Here is a 20,448-nt window from a genome sequence, read left to right as displayed (position 1 = left end):
GCTCATCCCTGCACTAGGTGGCTTTCATTCTCAACCCTCCAGGCTGCGTAGAGGGCTGTGGAGTGGGGTGCACACTGAATTTTAACCCATGGAGAATTTGTGGTCTTTCTGTCTTTGCATTAGTAAGATTCCTATTCCATTGTTGGTATTATTGCTTATATTGTTTCTTCCACCAATCCATTAGAACATCACTTATTTCCTATAGCTTGTATCCTATACTGTTTTCATGCTCACCATGACTCTAAGTGGTCAGTTTTATCAAGGTTTCCACTTGTTATCAAGCTGTCAGTGACTCACTTTGAATTTAGGCTCATAACACTGGTATAGAAACAGTTATTTCCCAATACCCATGGTTGTCCAATATGAGTGATCAGCTCTATTTTCAACTGCATTTATTATACATATTCTGTGAAATTTTTTCTCATTTTGCCTTCTCTACTCCCTCCCTCCCCTCTTTCTTTCTTTTTCTTTCTTCCTTCCTTCCTCCCTCCCTCCCTCCTTCTCTTTCTTCCTTTCTTTTCTTCTTTCTTTCTTTCTCTCTGTCTCCCCCCCTTCCTCCCTTTCTTTCTTTCTCCTTTTTTATTTCAAAACCACCCTGCCACTTTTTAGACTTCAGCAGGAGCATGGTGCCGTTTTGGTTTCTGTGGAGATCATCATCCTTATAAAAGTTGCATTGGCCCCAGACTGTCTTCTAACCACCCCTCTCAAATCTAAAATCCCCTCTTTCTTACATTGTTGTCACATAAATGCTAATTTGGTTTTTTATACTATTTTAGGGGGCCGGGGAAAGGACAATGCTTGGATCATTACGTTTCCGGAAAATTGTAATTTCAGATGCATACCAGAAGAGGTGATAGCAAAAGTGCTGACTTACTTGACGTCTGTTGCAAGGTATACCATTTCATTACATTTTTTTTCAGTTCGGTTTCTATTGGCTACCCATTTGAATGTAGTAACAGGAAAATGGTGTTTTAGTGTGGCTTTTGTTATTGTAAATGATCATAAGACTCACCTTCAGAGTAGATAAGAAATAACTTAGAAGGGGAAGCTGACAGCTACCTAAATTGCTATAAAAATTATACTGAGGATCTATGAAAACCAAATTGGGGGCCTAGAAGTATTTGTCCCCATGCAGAAGAACATAGGTTAAAAATGATGATCATACATAAAGCCTTTAATTCGCCTAAAAGGAACTCTCACTAGCCAGTAGCTAGACAGCTATTCTTCATTTCTTCCAAGGATAAAATAAGAAGACTGAAAGTTAAATAGACTCAAAAGTGATATTGGAATGGATTAGGAGTTACTTGATATTAGAAATCATTTGAGATGAGAATGCTTTAAGGGGAAAGTTTCAAAAGCTTCCTTAAAGATTTTATTTAGGTTGAAAACAAATTTTTTAAAGGAAACATTTTCTGGTTATTAATCCTGAAGACTAAGAAGGCAGGAATCTAAAATCATAATATTGTGAAGAACCTCATGAACAAAAATCAAATCCCAGAAAACTAAATTTACACTGCGCCCCTTAAAGCTTGAAAGTGGTCTTTTTAGGGCAAATGAAAGTTTTATTATCCATTACACTGCCTTCCCTCAAGGAGCAGGCAAGAGGTAGGGATATGTATTTAACAGTGTTTTTCTGAATGAATGAATGAATGAATGAATGGATCATTGACTCCTGATGGATTGCCATGAAGTTACATCTGACGTCATGAAGGACAGCTGTCTATAAGGTTTTCCCATGCCCCAAATCGTAGTATTCCGAATCCATTTTAGTGGCCTACCTGCATGACACTATTACTTGCCTATTTAAAAGATTGACATTAGTGACAAAAAAGAAATTTTAAATAGTGAGTAGTGGAATATGGAATTAAATTGGCTTTCCATTGTAGCACTTTGTGATAACTTTCCAAATCTGTCTTCAGGCAAGGCATCACATGTAAATGAAATAATCAGAAGTAAGGACATATCTAGCAAAGTTGGGTTATTACTAAGAAAAACAGAGTATTTCCTCTCATCTTGTAGGCAAAATGGATCTGACTCTCGATTTACCATTATTCTTGATCGAAGACTGGATACCTGGTCTTCTCTCAAAATCTCTCTCCAAAAAATCTCAGTGAGTACCAATTTATTCTACAGTAACTTCTTTTTTTTTAAGTAGATCTTTATTGGAGTATAATTGCTTCACAGTGCTGTGTTAGTTTCTGTTGTACAACAAAGTGAATCAGCCATATGCATACCTATGTCCCCATATCCCCTCCCTCTTGAGCCTCCCTCCCACCCTCCCTATCCCACCCCTCTAGGTGGTCACAAAGCACCGAGCTGATCTCCCTGTGCTATGCGGCTGCTTCCCACTAGCTAACTGTTTTACATTTGTATTCTACAGTAACTTCTTGACTTTGTTTTGCATTATACTTTCTGTTTGTCGGGTACAGCTTATTTTGATACTGATGGAGACAATAAAAATAGATGGAATGGGGAGGTGGGAAACTAGAGAGGCGAATTGGTAGAAGAGATTGAGCTAACCAACTCTACCCAAAATAAAACCTAATAGGAAAGAATGAGTAGTTAATGGTTCAAGTTGAGTGAGAAGTGATTCATGGTCCCCTATGCCTTTCAAAGCAAGGCAATTTTTTTATAAGAACTGCTTAAAAAATGGAAATAGGTGTGTTGCTGTATACTTATTATATATGGAATAGTATAAAGAAGAAGGTTTAAAACAATAGTCAATAATCGAACTGTCCAGAAATAAGCACTTTTTAACATTTTGGTGTATATCTTTCCAGACTTTTCTTTCCCCTGGGGTAGAGAGGGAAGGGAGTCACCTGCAAAATGACATATTGTCCCTATTGGAAGCTAGTCCCCAGCTCTCCAAGACCCAGAGAAGAAAAACAGTTTCCCTAAAGGAGACAATATGAGAGATGCAATCCTGCCCACAGCCAAGATGATCTTTTACATTATTAGGCTCATCTGGATATTGTCTGACACTTCTCTTTCATAGAAGAAGAGGGAGGTGAGGAACCCATAGACTCCTCCTGAGCTGGTAAGAGTGGGGCTGTCTGCAAAAGCGCCATGCAGTCAACTTCCCCTATCAGACCAGAGTAGCTGGGAATCAATATATGTTTTTCTTTGACAGTCCAATGTCATCAGCCATCTGAAATTCTTCCTTGTCTCTGGACTCACACGGGAGGCCACACCCAGCAGAGGCAGTTGGTTTAGTTGTGAAGGCAAGAAAAAATCTAGGTTGTTGGACTTCTGAGCCAGTGTTCTTTTTGCTCTCCTAACTTGCTGACGAGTGTAAGAAATACACTGGCACTCAGATGGTAAAATGAATGAGATCATTATTCTTCTCATACCCAGTATGAATTATTCCTCATCTTGGGCAAGTCAGCAAGGTGGTTTTTTGTTTATTTTTTATAACAGAAGTGTTTAATCCTAAGCAATGAAGAGAAGAGTTAATTCCAGATTCATAAAAGTTACCAAAATAAAATATTAAAACCTCGATTTTGGATAATACATTTTTGCTTTTTCAAAGGCATTCACATTTATTAAGTCATGTTGATTCTCTTTGTTTCCTGATTAAGTCCTGTGGGCAAGTATCATTATAATTGTCCCATAGATGAGGGAATTACATTGATATACGCATTTTGGAAAGATTACGTGTTGAATCCAAGGTCAAATACCTGCTGCTTCCTATCATTTTCCAAATGACATGTGGAGAGACAAATACGTTAAATTTTTTTTAGAAAAAGGTAAAAATTCCTTTGGAGAGAGTACATCTGGCCTGCAGGTACTATTGAGCCCTATCAATGGACTGAATCATATAAAAGGTATTTATCGTGCCCTGGCCTTTAGGATCGGTCCTTGGGCTTATTGAGCAGACTTCAGTTTATGACAATAATCAATTATTTAATACTAAATATAGCACTTGTTACAATAAAACATTTTTTTATCACCCAGCCCAGCGTTTTTTCTTTTGGCCAAAACTGCCTGCTTGCTGAGATTAATTTTCATTGAGTGACTGGTTGGCATATGGCATCAGTTTTTTGGTAAAGTTTTATTTTTATTAATCAAATAGATTGCTTAGAACGGAGGTCTTGTTTTTCCCAAAAGAGAAGTACAAAATTGGGTCTTGATACTATTGGTTTGGGGTCAACAAAGGAATAATGACTTTGTTGACCCCAACAGAAAGGGGAGGTGATGCTCCCCTTTCTGTTTCCCTAGGGAATCTGTTTCCCTAGGGAATGCTCTCTCAGTGGGGAAGCGTGAAGTATGCCCAACAAAGAGCTTTGAGCCCAAGGTCGCTTTACTTGCAGAACAGCCGGGCAGGAGTGGGAGGTGGGGGGACGGCAGGTGACGATGACATGTAACTGGCTATAGACTAGTTTAAGCGTTGTTTCTTTTTAGCATTTTAAATGTTTCTGCTTATGGTAGAGCTTCTATACCCATACTCAAAAGCACATTAATTATATCTCAACCATTAATAGCCATTGGACACTGTTTGCAATAGAGGTAAATATTGAATGCAAGCCAATTTCAAGAACAAAAGTTGACATTCAGAAAGAATTTCTGGTGAAAATGGCCATTGTGTAGATAGGTCTAACTGTCTTTAGTACATTATTTTAAACTAGTGTCTATGAAGTAATTATATAATTCAATTTGAAGATCTTAATTTCTAGATTCCAAAAGAAACTACGCAGTTAGGCTATACTTCATAATGATAAGAGACAAAATTTTTTGTTTTTTAGTTATACATTTTGGGGAAATGTTCATTTGGGAGAGAATCCTATCCGTCTTAGAAAGTTTGCACGTTCTGCTCTTTCTAGATTATCATCTGGCCAAAATTTCACAAGCTATTAACCTTTCACAAGGCTTAAACCCAGAATAGAATTTAATTAAAAAAAAAAAAACAAACAGAATTGAATTTCAAGTTACAGACCAGGGTAGGACAAGATTAAAGATATCAGTTAATACTACCTTCACAAAGATTCTTAGCATTCCACCTTAAAAATCAAATTGCGCAGAGGAGAAAGCCAGTCCCATCTAGCCCCTAGGAGGAGAGTCGTTTTTTTTTCCTTCCTCCACTCCCTGGACGAGGCTGATCTTCTTGAGCAGTCCAGCACCAGCTAATCCATGAGGTTCAATCAGGCTAAGTAATTGGGGGAATGTGTCGACTCTGAATTACAATGAGCAGCAGGGAAGGCTCTGTCAGCTGACGAATCAGGGATAGTGGTTTTTTTGCAGCGCTGCCACGGTGGTAATGGAAGCAGCTACGGTAGCTTTGTTTGATAGAGATTTTTGGCTGCCGCTTTTAAATACTACCTAAGAAGCAGCTCATATTTCATCAATGTGGCATTGACAATTGGAAAAGAAGAGTGTTATTGTGTATAGGCGAGATGGCAGAAGCAACTCCCCCGAGAGGCAAGATGAGGTTCAGAAGGAATGCGGTAAGGGCTCTGCCTGCAGTCCTGGAAAGCCTATTGCCAAGTTCAAGTGCAGGGATGCGGCAGCATGGTGCTATAGCACAAACTGCTGAATGGGGCTTTTAAGGACAGAGGGCGAGAATGGAGACTTGTGTTTGCATGGACTGCATTGATGTGATTCCTGTGATACGGACACAGGGGAATGTTAAGGCCAAGGTGGTAGAATGTAATTTCAAAATCTAAACGTGATCAAGTTTATGAGGAAGCACCATCCGTCATGGTATTTGTTCAAGACTGTATGAGCAATTTTGAATCGTTGGGCAGAGTAGCTTTAAGTGACTAGTTAAAATAATATGTAACAAAAGGATTCATCCTTCCTTTCACCATGGTCAAGTAGAGTATGATATCATGGACAGATCTGGAGACGACTTCATCAGCATTTAAAAAGGCAGCCCTTCCTGGGTGTTACCGGACAAGTGAAAAAATGTTGAAGTCTGATGATTCGAAATCTTTCTGATTTCATTTCTTCCCCATATTCAAACTTGAAAGATGCAGATTTCTAGCCTGTTGACAACTGTTTCTTAAAGGAAGAAAAGTGACTCACTGTTCTTTATAAGCTAGAATTTAGAAATCTCTCCTTTCAGATACATTTTCAAATTTTCCCATCGTTGGTTCACTTGTATACTAAATTCCCAGCAAATTTCTGAAGGGATATTTAGATGTATTTTGGAGAGATACGAAGTAACACTAGCTAATTTGATAACTAACTGGTCATCAGCAAGGTTTTCAGTGCTACTCTTTTTCTTTCAAAACTTAAGGTAATGTTGTTGATGTTGTGATTTAAAATATAATACTTGCTTATTTAAATAATCAAGACAACACACAAAAAATAAGAAAGTGAAAATCAGTCATAGAAAAAAATGACACTTGGAATCAAAAGTAAGATCAGGGAAATAAACCAGTAAGAATTTTATTGTTGTTGAATGACAGTGAACATCAATGGGTAAGTAAACGGTTTATTTTCTAATGAAGCTCTTGACACAAAATGATATATTAAAAATTACAGTTTAGGGTATGAATCTTTTTATTATGACAAAATTGTATCTCCAGCTCTACACATGATTTTGTATTATGGGAATAATAGCTTCAGACTTTTAACAGACAATTCATGGTGCACAAGAGATGCCTGTGTATATGCTTTGCAATACTGAGTGCAACTGACATCAGTACTTTCGTTATCAAAAGTAATTTACTTAAGCTTTCAGAAAATTCCTAATTCCTTTATATGCATAGATGTTTTCTCAGTTCTGAACTTTGTTTCGTGTAGATGCACATCCCTTAATATACACACAAATTAATACAGCACACAAGTACTCAGTGAATAGATATATCTAGTACTGTGCCACACACAACATGGGTTACAGAGGTAAACATGGAATGGCTACAGAGCTGAAGGAGCTTTCAGTCTAGCAGAGAAGGTAGGACATGTTCATAAATAACTCTTAAATAACTATTATGAAAGAACTTCTAGTTGGTAGGGAAGGGCTCACAAAGGAGATGACGTTTGTTTGGACCTTAAGGAAGAGCATATGTGTCTATTACTTTCTTGGTTTCTTTCTTCTCTTTTTCTCTCAAATGAATTACTTTAAGTGGTCCCTATGAACAGCTAGCTTGAAATGAAATTGATTGGATTAAGCCTGAAGCCCAGAACTATGGTGGAAGACAAATTTGTTCTGCTTGCATGCATAGGGCCTGACCAGAGTGAAAAATTTGCAACTCAGTTGGTGACACCATAGTTTGACTTGGAAGGATCTCTGGAGTTGGGCTGATTCTAGAGGCTATGATAGGTAGCACCTGGAAGGATGGTAGCAGTGGATTTAAAGTCCAAAGAGAGGCTTAAACTGGCTACTTGGTGGAAATTGCAATGAGTGTGAACAAGTGAGGGGGTTGAGAATGGATATGGGACAAGAAGGGCGAATCACAAGGAAAAGAGTATTGCCTGGGACTGTCCCACTCCTGAGATCACTTGGCAAGTTATTTGGGTATCTGTGGAGTAACTCTTCCTTTCTATACTCTTTAAGGGTGGGGTATGTGGGAAGAGTGCAGGAGTAGCTCACGGCCTTGGAAACTCTTCTCTGTAGCTTGAGGTCACAAGATGTTTCCCAGTGTATTCTAACGTGATAGTTTGGACCTTATCGAGGTCAATCACATGCCAACAATTCAGTATTTTATATTCTGTAATAGTTATATTCTGTAACTATTGTAATATGAAATTATAATAGTTTTGTTCAGTAGGCTCCATGTTGCTAAACTGTTTCAAACATTTTGTTTTTGGTTTTTTTCAAACATTTGTTTTTACTGTTAGTATTTGTCCCATTTTCTAGATGTCAAGGTCAAGTTATTCCTAAATGCGAGGCAGCAAGTCTGAGTTTGCATTCAGCCTGTGCGTTGTTAAGTACGTGTCCTGGAAAGGGTTAAGGGTCCTGGAAAGAGCTTGTCCTTAGCATTCAGATTGGCCTGGTTTCCCTCTTATTGTGACTGCATTTCTCTGCCCTAAGGATGCAAAGAAAAAGCTCTAGGAATATAAATTGTTTTCATAGTAAAATAATCAAATTTTTATGTGGCATCAGCCACTGTAAGCGTTTTTAAAGAAATAACTAGAATAACTGAAAAGCGAGCAGAGGGTGTATGAATTGCCTGTCTGAGATGCCGCACTAAAGAATATTAAACAAGGTTAATTTCCAGACTTCAGTAGTGAAAAAGCGATGCCTTTTGTCATTGTTATCGCTGTCCAAACTGCCGTGAGGCCATATAACTGGGTGATCGGAAGACAGGCATGAGGAGAAGGGAGTAAATGTCTTCTCTAGGAGGGGAAGGGGAGAGAAAACGAATTCTGTGTGCCTTAACTTGAAGAACCGGTCGGAGCTGCTGCCGAGGGCTGGGGTGGGGCCGTGCTCAGAAACGGGAGAAATGGCTCTGAGCCCTATGAAGACAGGCGGCATGTTCATTTTTACTGAGGCGCCTTTAAGCAGTCACATGTTGGAACTCCAAAAAAAAAAAAAAGCCTGCAACCAGTGCCTAAAACCAATGCTGTTTCCTCTCTCATGCTGCATGCTTTTTTTTTTGGTAAAGAAGAAAGCAATAAAAGAAAACAAGGCTGACCCTTGCTCACATCTTTTTGCTTTTTTGACAAGCTCTCAAAAACGATTTATAGTTTGCAAATCTAGGGTTTGATTTTGGAGAAAATAGAAACTGTGCCTTTTCATGTTTATGTAACCATCCAGATTAGAGATCTTTAAGGCAGCATACCAGAGAATGTAGAGATGTAGTTTCCCCAAACCGAATGGGAAACCTCAGGGGGCTTGCGCTATATTTGCTATAAGATACGTGCATCTGATCCTGTTTATGATATGTGATATGCTGTTTGAATGTTCATTTCAATAGCGGCTTTAAAATAGATTATCTTGAATCTTTTAGTTATGCAAATATCTGTATATAAAGAATAGAATCTGTCTCTATACCTATTTGTATGCTCACATGCAAACACATGCAGACTGACCCTAAATCCAAAATGGCCTTTCAGGTTAAAATTTCTCAGGAGTGCCCTGTCCCCTCCAGATTCTCATAGCCAGCGATCACAGCCAGAGAAGTGGACAGAGCGTTGATACTGGCCCAGGTTCAGATGTATGAAGCTTTAGTTCCAAGGTTGCAAACTGGTACTCCATACATGTGTTTTGTTGAGACCATCCAGTGCTTTAACAAACTTTCCATTTGTTTCCCATCTTTGAAAATCGTGTTTCCCACAGAAGTCTGGATTTCTGGCTTCTTTTGAGAAATCACAGCTTTGGCAGAGCTGGGCCCACCTTCCCACATGACAGCGTTTAGCTGGAACTGACTAGTTGTGAAATGAGGATAAAAGAACCTATTGCATGTAAAATACTTAGTATGATGTCATAATATCATGATGAGGATAATTCTCATAATAGTCATTCAATAAAAAACAACACTCCCACCCATGGCCAGCTAACCAATCTCCTGTCCCTACCTTAAGGCTTTGAGGGGTCCTGGATACATGTAAATATATGTACATGTGTATACATATATATATATATATATTTTTTTTTTTTGCTGGAGAGAAGCTATTAAAAGTCATTCACATGAGGTTGTGGTTTTACTATAACTAGTTTGACAAGCACCTATTTAAATTTGGGATAAGTGAGTGGGACTGGGATTAAAAAATCAAGTTTTTCTGATTCATACATGGGATCTGATGAATGTGAGGCATAGAAACAATATGCCTGGTCTGAACTGTATGATTTAGTTTTCTAAAAAAATAACTCTGACAAATCAAATGAATTGTTTGAGTGCCACCCAATTGTTTAGTAGTTTTGCCTACTAAATAATAACTATTGCCTACAAGTTATTTGTTCCTTCAAATGGCTTAGATTTGAGAGTAGCTATTGGATTAACAGAATCCATGTATTCTAGGAAGATTTGCATGGCAGCTCAATAAAGGTCCTAAAATTATCCTATAATGAACAACATTGCAAATGTAATTATACAGGCAATAAATGAAGTGTTCATCCTTGATAGTGCATTTTCTTTAGAAATGCAAATATTTGTAGGCTTTTAAAATATATATATATATATATATATATATTTATTTATTTATTTGGCTGCATTGGGTCTTAGTTGCAGCACGTAGGATCTTCGTTGCAGCATGTGGGATCTAGTTCCCTGACCAGGGATTGAACCGAGACCCCCTGCATTGTGAGCTCGGAGTCTTAACCACTGGACCACCAGGGAAGTCCTATAGGCTTTCTGTGATGAGCGAATCACTAAACATTTTGAAGGAATTAAGGGAGGAGAAGGTATGATAAAATAATCAGGAAGTTTTACTTAAGAATGATCTGCTTAGAATGTAGAAATATCTTTAGAAGCATTTTATTCAGCTTTCAATGTTTGGGATAAACCACTTTATCAAATAGACGGAATAACTGATTTAATAAAACAGCCAGCATGAAATCCCTGACTTAGGAGCAGCTGAATACCCCCAAACCCTGCCTGAACTCTCTTCCCCATGGATGCTGTGAACAGTGGTTCTGCTTCTCTCTTCTCTCTGCTTTGTTCCCTGCTGTGTGATCAGCTGTCCCAGGGCCTGGCTGCTTGTTCTCCTAAGAGTGGCAGGTTAGAGACCAGGGCCTGACCTCGGGGCAGAAAGTTGCCACATGGTCTTCTCTGCTCCCATAGTATCCTCCCCACCCCGGTTTTGGAGGTGGGTCAGTATTCCAGGCTTTAAGTTAGTCATCCCTAGGGTGTTGCATCTAGAGAATTCCAATGCAATACCAGAGAATATGACATTAAGGAAAGTCAGAGACAAAAAAGACAATGAGAGCAGATCAACCTAGAATCCATGAAACAATAAAAGTAATAGTGCTTTAAGTGTTGGCAAAAGTAGGATGCTTTCGATTTCATTTAAAAGTGAAAAAATAAGCTGGGGCAAGGCAGGTTAAGTATAATAATTATACTGGTAATTTGCCCATCTGAAGGAGAAGGAAAGGCTTAACTCCTAAAGTGAATAGGATAGAAATACACTTAGTGCTGTCAGTCTAGAAGTAGGTCCAGAGTTCTCACAAGTCCCTGTCAGAGTTTCCCCTTAAGCAAGCCTTTATCCATATTCCGAAAAAGTTTTCTACCTAAGTCTGCTTGTTCTTCTTTAGGTCCAGGAACCCAAGGTAAATTAAAAGAACTATCTTATTAATTTTTTTAGAGTTGACAAAGTAGCTTTATAGTCATTATTTCTTTTAATTCTTATAATAACTATGGCAAGTATGTACCATTCTTAGCATAAAATATAATAGACATTATGTACATAATAGACGGTAAGATACACATTATCATTGGGACTCTCTGTCTCTACTTCCAGTTCTCTATACATTGTTGGCTTTGTTCTTTGGAATAAGCTTCCTCTAGCAGCAGGGGTCATGGCTACGAGTAGCTCTGGAACTGCACCCTCAAAGTTTCCTTCCCTCAGCGCTAGTTTGAAAAACCGTAGTGTGGGACTTTTTACATCAAATTTTCATCCCACTACAAATCATTGTGTGTTAGAAGGGCAAGGTCATGAAGATACAGAACAGTTCTCATTAGAAACCAATATTAAGAATAATAAGAGGTTGGGCTTCCCTGGTGGCACAGTGGTTAAGAATCCGCCTGCCAATGCAGGAGACACGGGTTTGAGCCCTGGTCCGGGAAGATCCCACATGCCGCGGAGCAACTAAGCCCGTGTGCCACAACTACTGAGCCTGCACTCTAGAGCCCATGAGCCACAGCTACTGAAGCCTGCGTGCCACAACTACTGAAGGCTGCACGCCTAGAGCCTGTGGTCCACAACAAGAGAAGCCACTGCAATGAGAAGCCTGTGCACCACAATGAAGAGTAGCCCCCGCTCGCCACAACTAGAGAAAGCCCACGTGCAGCCACGAAGACTCAACGCAGCCAAAAATAATAAATAAATAAAACAAATAAATTTATTTTAAAAAAAAGAACAATAGGAGGTTGTCTTAGTCCTTATGGGCTGCTATAACAGAATACCATAGACTGTGTGGCTTACAAACAACAGAAATTTATTTCTCACAGTTCTAGAGTCTGAAGTCCAAGATCAAGGTGCCAACAGATTCGGTGTCTGGTGAGAGCCTACTTCCTGGTTGGTTCATAGATGGCCATCTTTTCTCTGTGTCCTCACATGGCATAAGGTGTGAGGGAGCTCTCTGGGGTCTCTTTTGTAAGGGCACTAATCCCATTCATGAGAGCTCCACGCTCATGCCCTAATCATCTCCTGAAGGCCCCACCACCGAATACCTTCACTTTGTGGGTTAAGTTTCAACATATGAATTTTGAAGGGAGGGGAAGTAGTTTCTCATGAAGGGAGAGGGTAGTACAGATATGGCCACCTAGAGGAGTTTTCAGGTAGATAGCCATCCCGATCTGTGTCTATTTGTCATCATTGTTTAGTTTAATTGATTTAATTTTGTGCTCCTTTCTTTTACCTATTTGTATCACACTCAGTTCTCTTTCCCTGACTCTAGTTCTCATTGCCACTTGTTTATGTTTTTATCATCATCTCAAGTTGAATTTTAAAAATCTCCAGTTTTGAATGTCATTTCAGAGTCTAGGTCTTATCCCTCTATGAAAGTTACTCTTTTTTTTTTAATAGACTTTATTTTTTAGAGTGGGATTAGGTTCACAGCAAATTGAGCAGAAAGTACAGAGTTCCCATATACCCCCGCCTCCACAGTATCTTATTAATTTTTGTTTTATAGTTTTGTTCAATTATTAATATTCCAGCATTCCTAAAAGATGACTGTATTTTAAACATTTTAGACATATTTTGCTTTATTATGCTTTAATCCACTGTTCTGAGACTGATGACTCCCAACTCTACATTCCCAGTGTAGGCTTCTTTCCCTCCTTACTTGTATATCCATTTGTCTGATGCATATCATCAGATTGTCCTGATGACCCTTCCAACAGGTCAAGGAATGGGAATCAGTATCATATCCCCCTCCTGAAAACCTGCTTCTCTTGTGTTCCCATGTCAGTGAGGGTCGTACCATTCACCCAGTTACTCAAGCCAAAAATCTGGATATTGATTGTCCTAGTCTTTCCTTTCTCATCAGACACAGCCAGTCATCATGCCTTGCAGATAGTACCTCCTAAATTCTACCCTCATCCCTGCTGTTGTTGCTCCAGTTCAGAAACTCCCCATCCCTGGCTTGGATGACTGTTCCAGCCTTCAGGCTCATCTGTTTGCTTCCACTCTTGTCCAAATCCTGTCCTTTTCCGAAGCCAAAGTCATCCTTCTAAAATGCAGATCTGATCGTGTTGCTCTGCTGCTTAAAAACTCTTGAGTCTCCCTTTGCCTCCAGGAAAAAACCCAAGGTCTTTCCTGATCTGGCTCCTGCTCATCTTTCTAGCACCATCTCCCATTGCTGCACCCCTCCACCCCCATCAGCATTTTCCTCTAGCTTTCTGGACTGGGACCTCTTGATGTGGGGCAGACTCGGGTGCCAATTCAGACTTTACCAGCTGGGTCAAGTTATACTTAAACTCTATGAGCCTCACTATTTTTTGTTTGTAAAAGAGGATAGCCTAACTAATTCACAGGATTATTATGAAGAGGAACTGTGATAATGTTGGCAAAATACTTCGTATACAGTAAGCGTTTGATATGTGGTGTTTTATCATTTATATCAAGCCATACTATTCCACCCCTTGCAAATTCTGCATAGCGCCCTCCTTGTCTTTTGCATTCTTTCATTTAACGATTATTTCTTGACCACCTACTATGCGCCAGTATTCTAAGAAGCTGGGAAACATGGGTGCACCAGAACAACATTCTAATCCAATTTATTCCTCTTTATGGGAGACCTTTTTGACATTGCTAGGTCTAGGATGCTCTGTGCTACCACTTCCTGTTGTATATTATTCTAATTCCCTTGTTTCATTTATCAACTTATCGTCCTATAGAGTAAATGATACTAATGGACTCTACTATTAGACTGTCATTTTCTTGCAAGCTGGGTAGGGACTATATTTTATTAATTTGTGTACACCAAGTGTTAACAGTGCCTGATAATCATTCACTTAAATACATGGAGTAGACACGTAGAAGATATTCTGTGAATGTTGCTTGGCTGAAATAAAAATATGAGTCCATAAAATAGTTTTCTTCCATTGTTTACTGCAGGTATTCAGTATTTCAGCTCCCTTGGGCATTTAGGGCTATCCTAGAAACCTGCCTCCTAATTCTATTTTACAGGGATTAAATGCAATTTGAGTACAAACAACTAAGTTTAAAATGAAGTTTAAGAGTATAATTTTTCATAACTTGTGATTGACTTTAGTGTGAGAAAATTCCAGGCCACGAGAACTGCAAGGATCTGACCTGATGACCTTACATTAGTTTTATTTCTATTTTCGTGTTTTTAGATTTTATCAATATCCATTTTTTGAAGTTTTATCCTTTTAGTGGCTTTTATGACTTTAGAATTTGTTTTCTTTAACTATATATTTTCTGCCATGTGCTCACTTGAATGCATGTTTTGACAATTTTTTCTTGCTTTCCTGTGGTCTTTCTTTCTATAGGCTTCCTTCCCTGGGAACTTGCACTTGGTTTTGGTCCTTCGTCCTACCAGTTTTCTCCAACGAACTTTCACAGACATTGGATTTCGATTTAGTCAGGAAGATTTCATACTCAAATTACCAGTAAGAGTATTTAAATGTTTTGTCCCTTTCTCATGAAGACTTTGCACCATGCTATTGATGTTTTTTTTACATGTGGTCACAGAGCATGTAAAAGAAAAAAATAGAATTTGTCTTCCGAAAATGTAAAATCAAAATGCCTAAAAGTCTTCTGCTCCTACTGTTAAAATAGAGGAAAAGATTAATCAACTTGTAACAAAGCAGTTCCTTTTGAAAAAGATGTATGTCACATATGTTGTATATGTGTATATATGTATGTGTGCATGTGTATAAAATCAGGACATTTTATTTTTAGAGAAAAAAAAATGAGTGTGTGTTTTATGTATTTGAACTCCCATGAACTTACATCCTGAGCTAGTTCAGAGTAAAATTTTTTTTTTTCCCAAAAGATATTTTTATACGTTTTTAGAGTTAGGAATAGAGTGCTCATAAATTTTGGTACTTTTGCAAAGATCAGTCCCTCCTGATAAATTATAATTTACTGCAGAAAGCCCTTTTACTTTGTTATGGGCTTAACATTCTTTCAGAAGGTTGACCATTGACAGTGCAAAATTTTAGATCAGGGAGAATCAGGTGTTTGGGTATCTATGGAGATTACTTTCACTTTACAGAGAAATGTTTTGTAAATGACAACTGTTATTCCCTGAGGAAAGGTAGTGTATCCATGTGGGAGGGGATGTACAGGAGAGAATTGTTAGAACCATTTATAAAAGATAGCATTCTGCTAAATGAATGCTAAAGTTCATTGTACGGCTGTGTGGAGGGATGCCACGGAGGGCAGTTAACGGTATCTTTCTTGCTTATTTATATAGGTTGTTATGCTGAGCTCAGTTAGTGATTTGCTGACATACATTGATGACGAGCAGTTAACCCCTGAGTTAGGCGGCACCTTGCAGTACTGCCACAGTGAATGGATCATCTTCAGAAATGTATGTTTCTTTTGCCCTTACCGTAGAGCCTATAGTTTGTGTCAGCTTTGAAATCTAGTTCTAGACTTGTTTTTTTTCCTCCTTGGGAAAAACAGGTTTCTGGGGCTCCTATTTTTCAAAAAACATGTATAATTCAACATCTTGATTTTCTTCCCTAGGAAATATCTAGAAATGATGCAGAGTCACTGAGGATGGCATTTGAATGAGAGGCCTTATAGGGAGTAAGGAGATCCTACTCTACCCACCCCCTCCTGTGGCCATGTAGTAACTTGAAGAAACCAAGGGTTTGGGTTCAAATCCTAGCACTGCTGATTTTTAGGGATATAACTTTGTGCAAGTTGTAAAAGCTCTCTCAGCCTCAGTTTTTCCAAATATAAAATGGGAAGAATAAGACTTTACCTCATAGGAATATCAGGAAGATTAAATGAGATTACAGATGTAAAATGTTTGGCATTGTGCCTGGCCTATGGTCTACCCTCAAAAAATGCAAGTGATCTTATTAATCTCATCAGCCTAGTGATTCTCCTGGGGCAGTTAGATTTGTAGCAAAGATGCCTTCTGTTCTAGAAATGTACGAATAGGCAAGGGCCCTGTGCCTCACAGGTGTGAATCTGTCCTATAAGAATCTTTACTCCAAATCCCAGAGATATGGGAACCCTTCTGAAGGAAATAATGATATTTAATTCAATCAGGATTCTATTTTCCTCATCCTTATTTTCATTCAGCAGTCCTGTTCACTCGTATGAAAGTGTATTGTCAAAATAAGCAGTGTCTTGCCTTTAATAACCTATAAAGCTATAAATAAAAGAGCAGACACCTTGAGTTGCATGGTAAACAGAGGGTTTATATGGTCTCTACATGTTGTCTTTCTTTCTCTGAGTCATTGATTTTGGAAACAAAATAAACAACCCAACCTTACTTGACATTTTAGGGCAGCAGAGCCTTTGGGGGTCACAATTTCAAATCTTCCCCAGTACCTGAAATGAACTGTTGTGACTAATATTCCTCTGTCACCTTAGTCCATTGCCTTGTTTGAAATGCTAATACTTGCTCGTAAATGATAAATATAAAGTGGCTTTGATGTTCTCATTTCTCTTCAGAAGTAAAGTTATTATAAAATAATTTTGCAGTTTCAGAATTTAATAGAATAAGGAAACACTGTGTTTTGCAAGAGAATAAAACAAATTACTCTTTACCTGGCATCTTTAAGAAAGAGTTTTCATCGGCGTTCGAGAAATAAGTACGGAAGTTTAGGTAAAAGACATTTGAGAAGACTTTCCACCTCACTTTAGTTTCTTAGGGGCTTAGATGGAAAGTTAGAGTTGATTGTCGAGGGCATTGCCAGCTTTCCTCAGCAGAGTTCATAGTATATATGTTTGCTGTCATACCTAAATGAAAGTTAATACAATTGCTGGTCTAGGTTTTGATATGCTGGCAGAACTTCCATACAATTAAAAGAATCACGGGCTCTTTGCAGGCTATAGAAAATTTTGCCCTCACAGTGAAAGACATGGCTCAGATGTTACAGTCCTTTGGAACTGAACTGGCTGAGACAGAACTACCAGATGATATTCCCGCAATAGAAGAAATCCTTGCAATTCGTGCTGAAAGGTACCACCTGTTAAAGGTATGTCTGATAGAAGGGACAAACCCAAATTTCCCATAGTCTTTCTTTTGATAGAGAGATGTTCAGTGTCCATTTCACACAGATTGCTGGGTAGGGAGACAAAGGAGATATTTATATATTCTAAAGCACACTGTTAAAAACAAAAGAATACTTTACAAGAGGAAGATGTCCTGGATATGTTGAATCGAAGTGTTCCTTGTTTAAATGGTGCATTCTCTTGAGCAGCTGTTTATTTGTAAATAGAATAGTTTATCAATGCTCCAGAATAAGGGACCCACAGTCATTTTTGTTGCCATGCATTCTGTATCTTATAGAAAGGCCCTCTCATTTGGAAAGCTAGAGTGAGGATCAAGAGGCAGACAGGTGTTCTGTTTCAACATCCAGCAGAGGTACACTGTGAAATGGAGAAGGAGAACTTGATGAGGAGTCAGGAGGCCTGGTTTCTTGTTCCAACTGTGCCATATACTAGCATTGTGACCAAGCCAAACATTGCTAAATTGATTACAAGCTTTCTTTTCCACAGAGTACTAGTTCTTGATGTCTTCTACAATAGACCATAGCTAGCAAGTTGATCTTACTCTCCTCCTCAGTTGTCTGGAGTGTTGTGTTGTGAAGGATTCTGAGTCACGTTTCAGACAATCACCAAATACTTTTAGATTCACTTTCCCCCAAAAGTTTGAGCATGATCTGAACAAGCACCAGGCATCCCTGTAAAACTTATGTCCTTTGTACGATAACAGGCACGCTGGGGGCACTGACAGATACAAGCTCTATGTGGAGGTGACATTTTTATGTTAAGAAGAGGAGAGAAATGGAAATTTTGAATCATAATCTAAAAGCAAAACTCTATTCAAGGAAAAAAAGCTCTGTCCCTCACAAGCTGAGTGACTTGGTCATTTGCTTACCCTCTCTGAGTCTCAGTTTCCTTGTATGTACGATGGGGTTGATGATGATGATGATGATGATACATGCATACCTTGTAGGGCTGTCGTGAGGATGAAATGAAGTAAGTATCTGATGTATGTCAAACAGTGTTTGACACATGGTTGGCACTTCATAAACAGTAGCTCTTAATGTTTATGTTATTATTTCGTGTTGGTGGTGGTATCTTGGAACCTGTTCCCAGAAAATACATGGGCACCCAAATTTTTCCTTAAAATTTCAGAGGGCCTTTGCATCTCCTGAAGGGAGTCATAGATCACTCTTAGATCCTTAAAGGATCAAGATCCTTCTAAGGTTAAGACCTTCTGAATAGAAGTACATGCTTCATGGTGAATTCATTAATCCAAACGTGAAGTAACAGAGTACTTATGGCCAGCAGTGATTGGTAACAATTAAGGATTAGTAGGAAAGATATCTAACTATATCTGAATATGCATTAAATATTATTTGTAACTGTATGCTTTCTAGGGTGGTAGTCTTTATTACACTACTACTGCTTTATTGGAGCACATTAAAAATATTAGCAAAATAGAATAGAATAAATTAGAACTTTCTTTTTTTATTGAGGTATAGTTGATTTACAATACTATATTCGTTTCAGGTGTACAGCATAGTGATTCACAATTTTTAAAGGTTATGCTCCATTTATAGTTATAAAATATTGGCTATATTCCCCGTGCTGTATCCTTGTAGCTCATTTTATTCATAGTAGTTTGTACCTCTTAATTCTCTACCCCTATTTTGCCCTCCCCCCTTCCCTCTCCCCACTGGTAACCACTAGTTTGTTGTCTGTATCTGTGAGGCTGTTTCTTTTTTTGCTGTATTCACTAGTTTGTTGTATTTTTTAGATTCCACATATAAGTGATATCATACAGTATTTGTCTTTCTTTGTCAGACTTACCTCACTTAGCATAATACCCTCCAAGTCCATCCATGTTGTTACAAATGGCAGATTTCATTCTTTTTAATGGCTGAGTAATATTCCATTGTATATATATACCACATCTTCTTTATCCATTCACCTGTTGATGGACACTTAGGTTGTTTCCACATTAAATTAGAACTTTTTTTTTATTAATTAATTAATTTATTTATGGCTGTGTTGGGTCTTCGTTGCTGCGCGTGGGCTTTCTCTAGCTGCAGGGAGCAGGGGCTACTCCTCATTGTGGTGCACGGGCTTCTCATTGCAGTGGCTTGTCTTTGTTGTGGTGCATGGGCTCTAGGCGCGCAGGCTTCAGTAGTTGTGGCACACGGGTTCAGGAGTTGTGGCTTGAGAGTGCAGGTTCAGTAGTTGTGGCGCATGGGCTTAGTTGCTCTGTGGCATGTGGGATCTTCTGGGACCAGGGCTCAAACCCATGTGCCCTGCATTGGCAGGCGGATTCTTAACCACTGTGCCACCAGGGAAGTCCCTAAATTAGAACTCTCTACCTGTGACAGAAGGAGGCTACAAACCGAGCATGGGGTACTTCTGTCTGTAAGGATCTTATAAAATTAGTGATTGCAAATCCATCTCAATAGGCAGGGCTTCTTGGAGATCCTCACAGCTTTTGGATTCTGTGGTAATGAGGTATTCCTTGATTTTTCACTTACGAAAGCAAAGGCCGTTCTAGAACTGCTGTTTCTATTCTGCATGCTGTTGCTGTATGCTTCCTTTTCCCCAGGTCATTCAGAATAGGTTCCCAGCAGGCTGATTCATCCTATTTTGCCTTTGTACAGAAGGATATTACAGCTGTAACCAAAGAAGGAAAAATCCTGCTAACAAATCTGGAAGTGTCTGATGCCGAGGACGCTGTGAGTTCAAGACTTGAACATCATCAGCAAATTTGTGGTGACTGGCAAACTATTAATAAGTGAGTAGTACTCTTCTGGGTTTAGAGTTACTTATTTCATACCTCTGAAAGGGAATTATACACTTTTGCTGCTACCTGTTAAGTGTGAAAGTATTCCTGGACCTCTGGGAATCTGAGAACTCCTTCCTGAGTTGTCTCACAGAGACTAGTTTGCTCATAGAGGAGGTTCTGTGGACACTGATAGTCTCTACCTGGACCAAATGTCATGGGCTGTGACTTTGCCTATAATTCTTAACGTCCAGACCAGGTTTATCTGCATACCTGCAACACAAATCGCTGTTTTAATTATGACTTTGCTTTGTTAAGATTGCTGACTCAAGTACATGATATGGAAATAGCTTTTGATGGATTTTGGGAAAAACACCAGCTAAAAATGGAGCAATATCTGCAGCTCTGGAAGTTTGAACAGGATTTTCAAGAGG

At 38.8% G+C, this 20,448-nt stretch overlaps 1 protein-coding gene across 6 annotated transcripts in view; it reads left to right on the top strand.

The window, feature by feature from the left end:
- Positions 1-20,448, top strand: part of MCF2 (MCF.2 cell line derived transforming sequence) — a 63,815-nt gene that overhangs the window by 3,484 nt on the left and 39,883 nt on the right. For 3 of the 6 annotated variants that reach the window (XM_059909971.1, XM_059909970.1, XM_059909969.1), the window contains exons 1-6: positions 5,391-5,441; positions 14,562-14,681; positions 15,491-15,607; positions 17,085-17,234; positions 19,893-20,026; positions 20,333-20,447. In XM_059909971.1, the coding sequence (XP_059765954.1) occupies positions 5,391-5,441; positions 14,562-14,681; positions 15,491-15,607; positions 17,085-17,234; positions 19,893-20,026; positions 20,333-20,447 (687 nt within the window). Of the gene's footprint in view, positions 1-776; positions 892-2,019; positions 2,111-5,390; positions 5,442-14,561; positions 14,682-15,490; positions 15,608-17,084; positions 17,235-19,892; positions 20,027-20,332; position 20,448 lie in introns of those variants that run through there. The other 3 variants (XM_059909967.1, XM_059909966.1, XM_059909972.1) reach the window with 2 other exon arrangements.

The sequence above is a fragment of the Balaenoptera ricei genome, chromosome X (genome assembly GCF_028023285.1).
Source record: "Balaenoptera ricei isolate mBalRic1 chromosome X, mBalRic1.hap2, whole genome shotgun sequence".
Lineage (NCBI taxonomy): Eukaryota > Metazoa > Chordata > Mammalia > Artiodactyla > Balaenopteridae > Balaenoptera > Balaenoptera ricei.
This window is presented reverse-complemented; position numbering and strand designations above follow the sequence as displayed.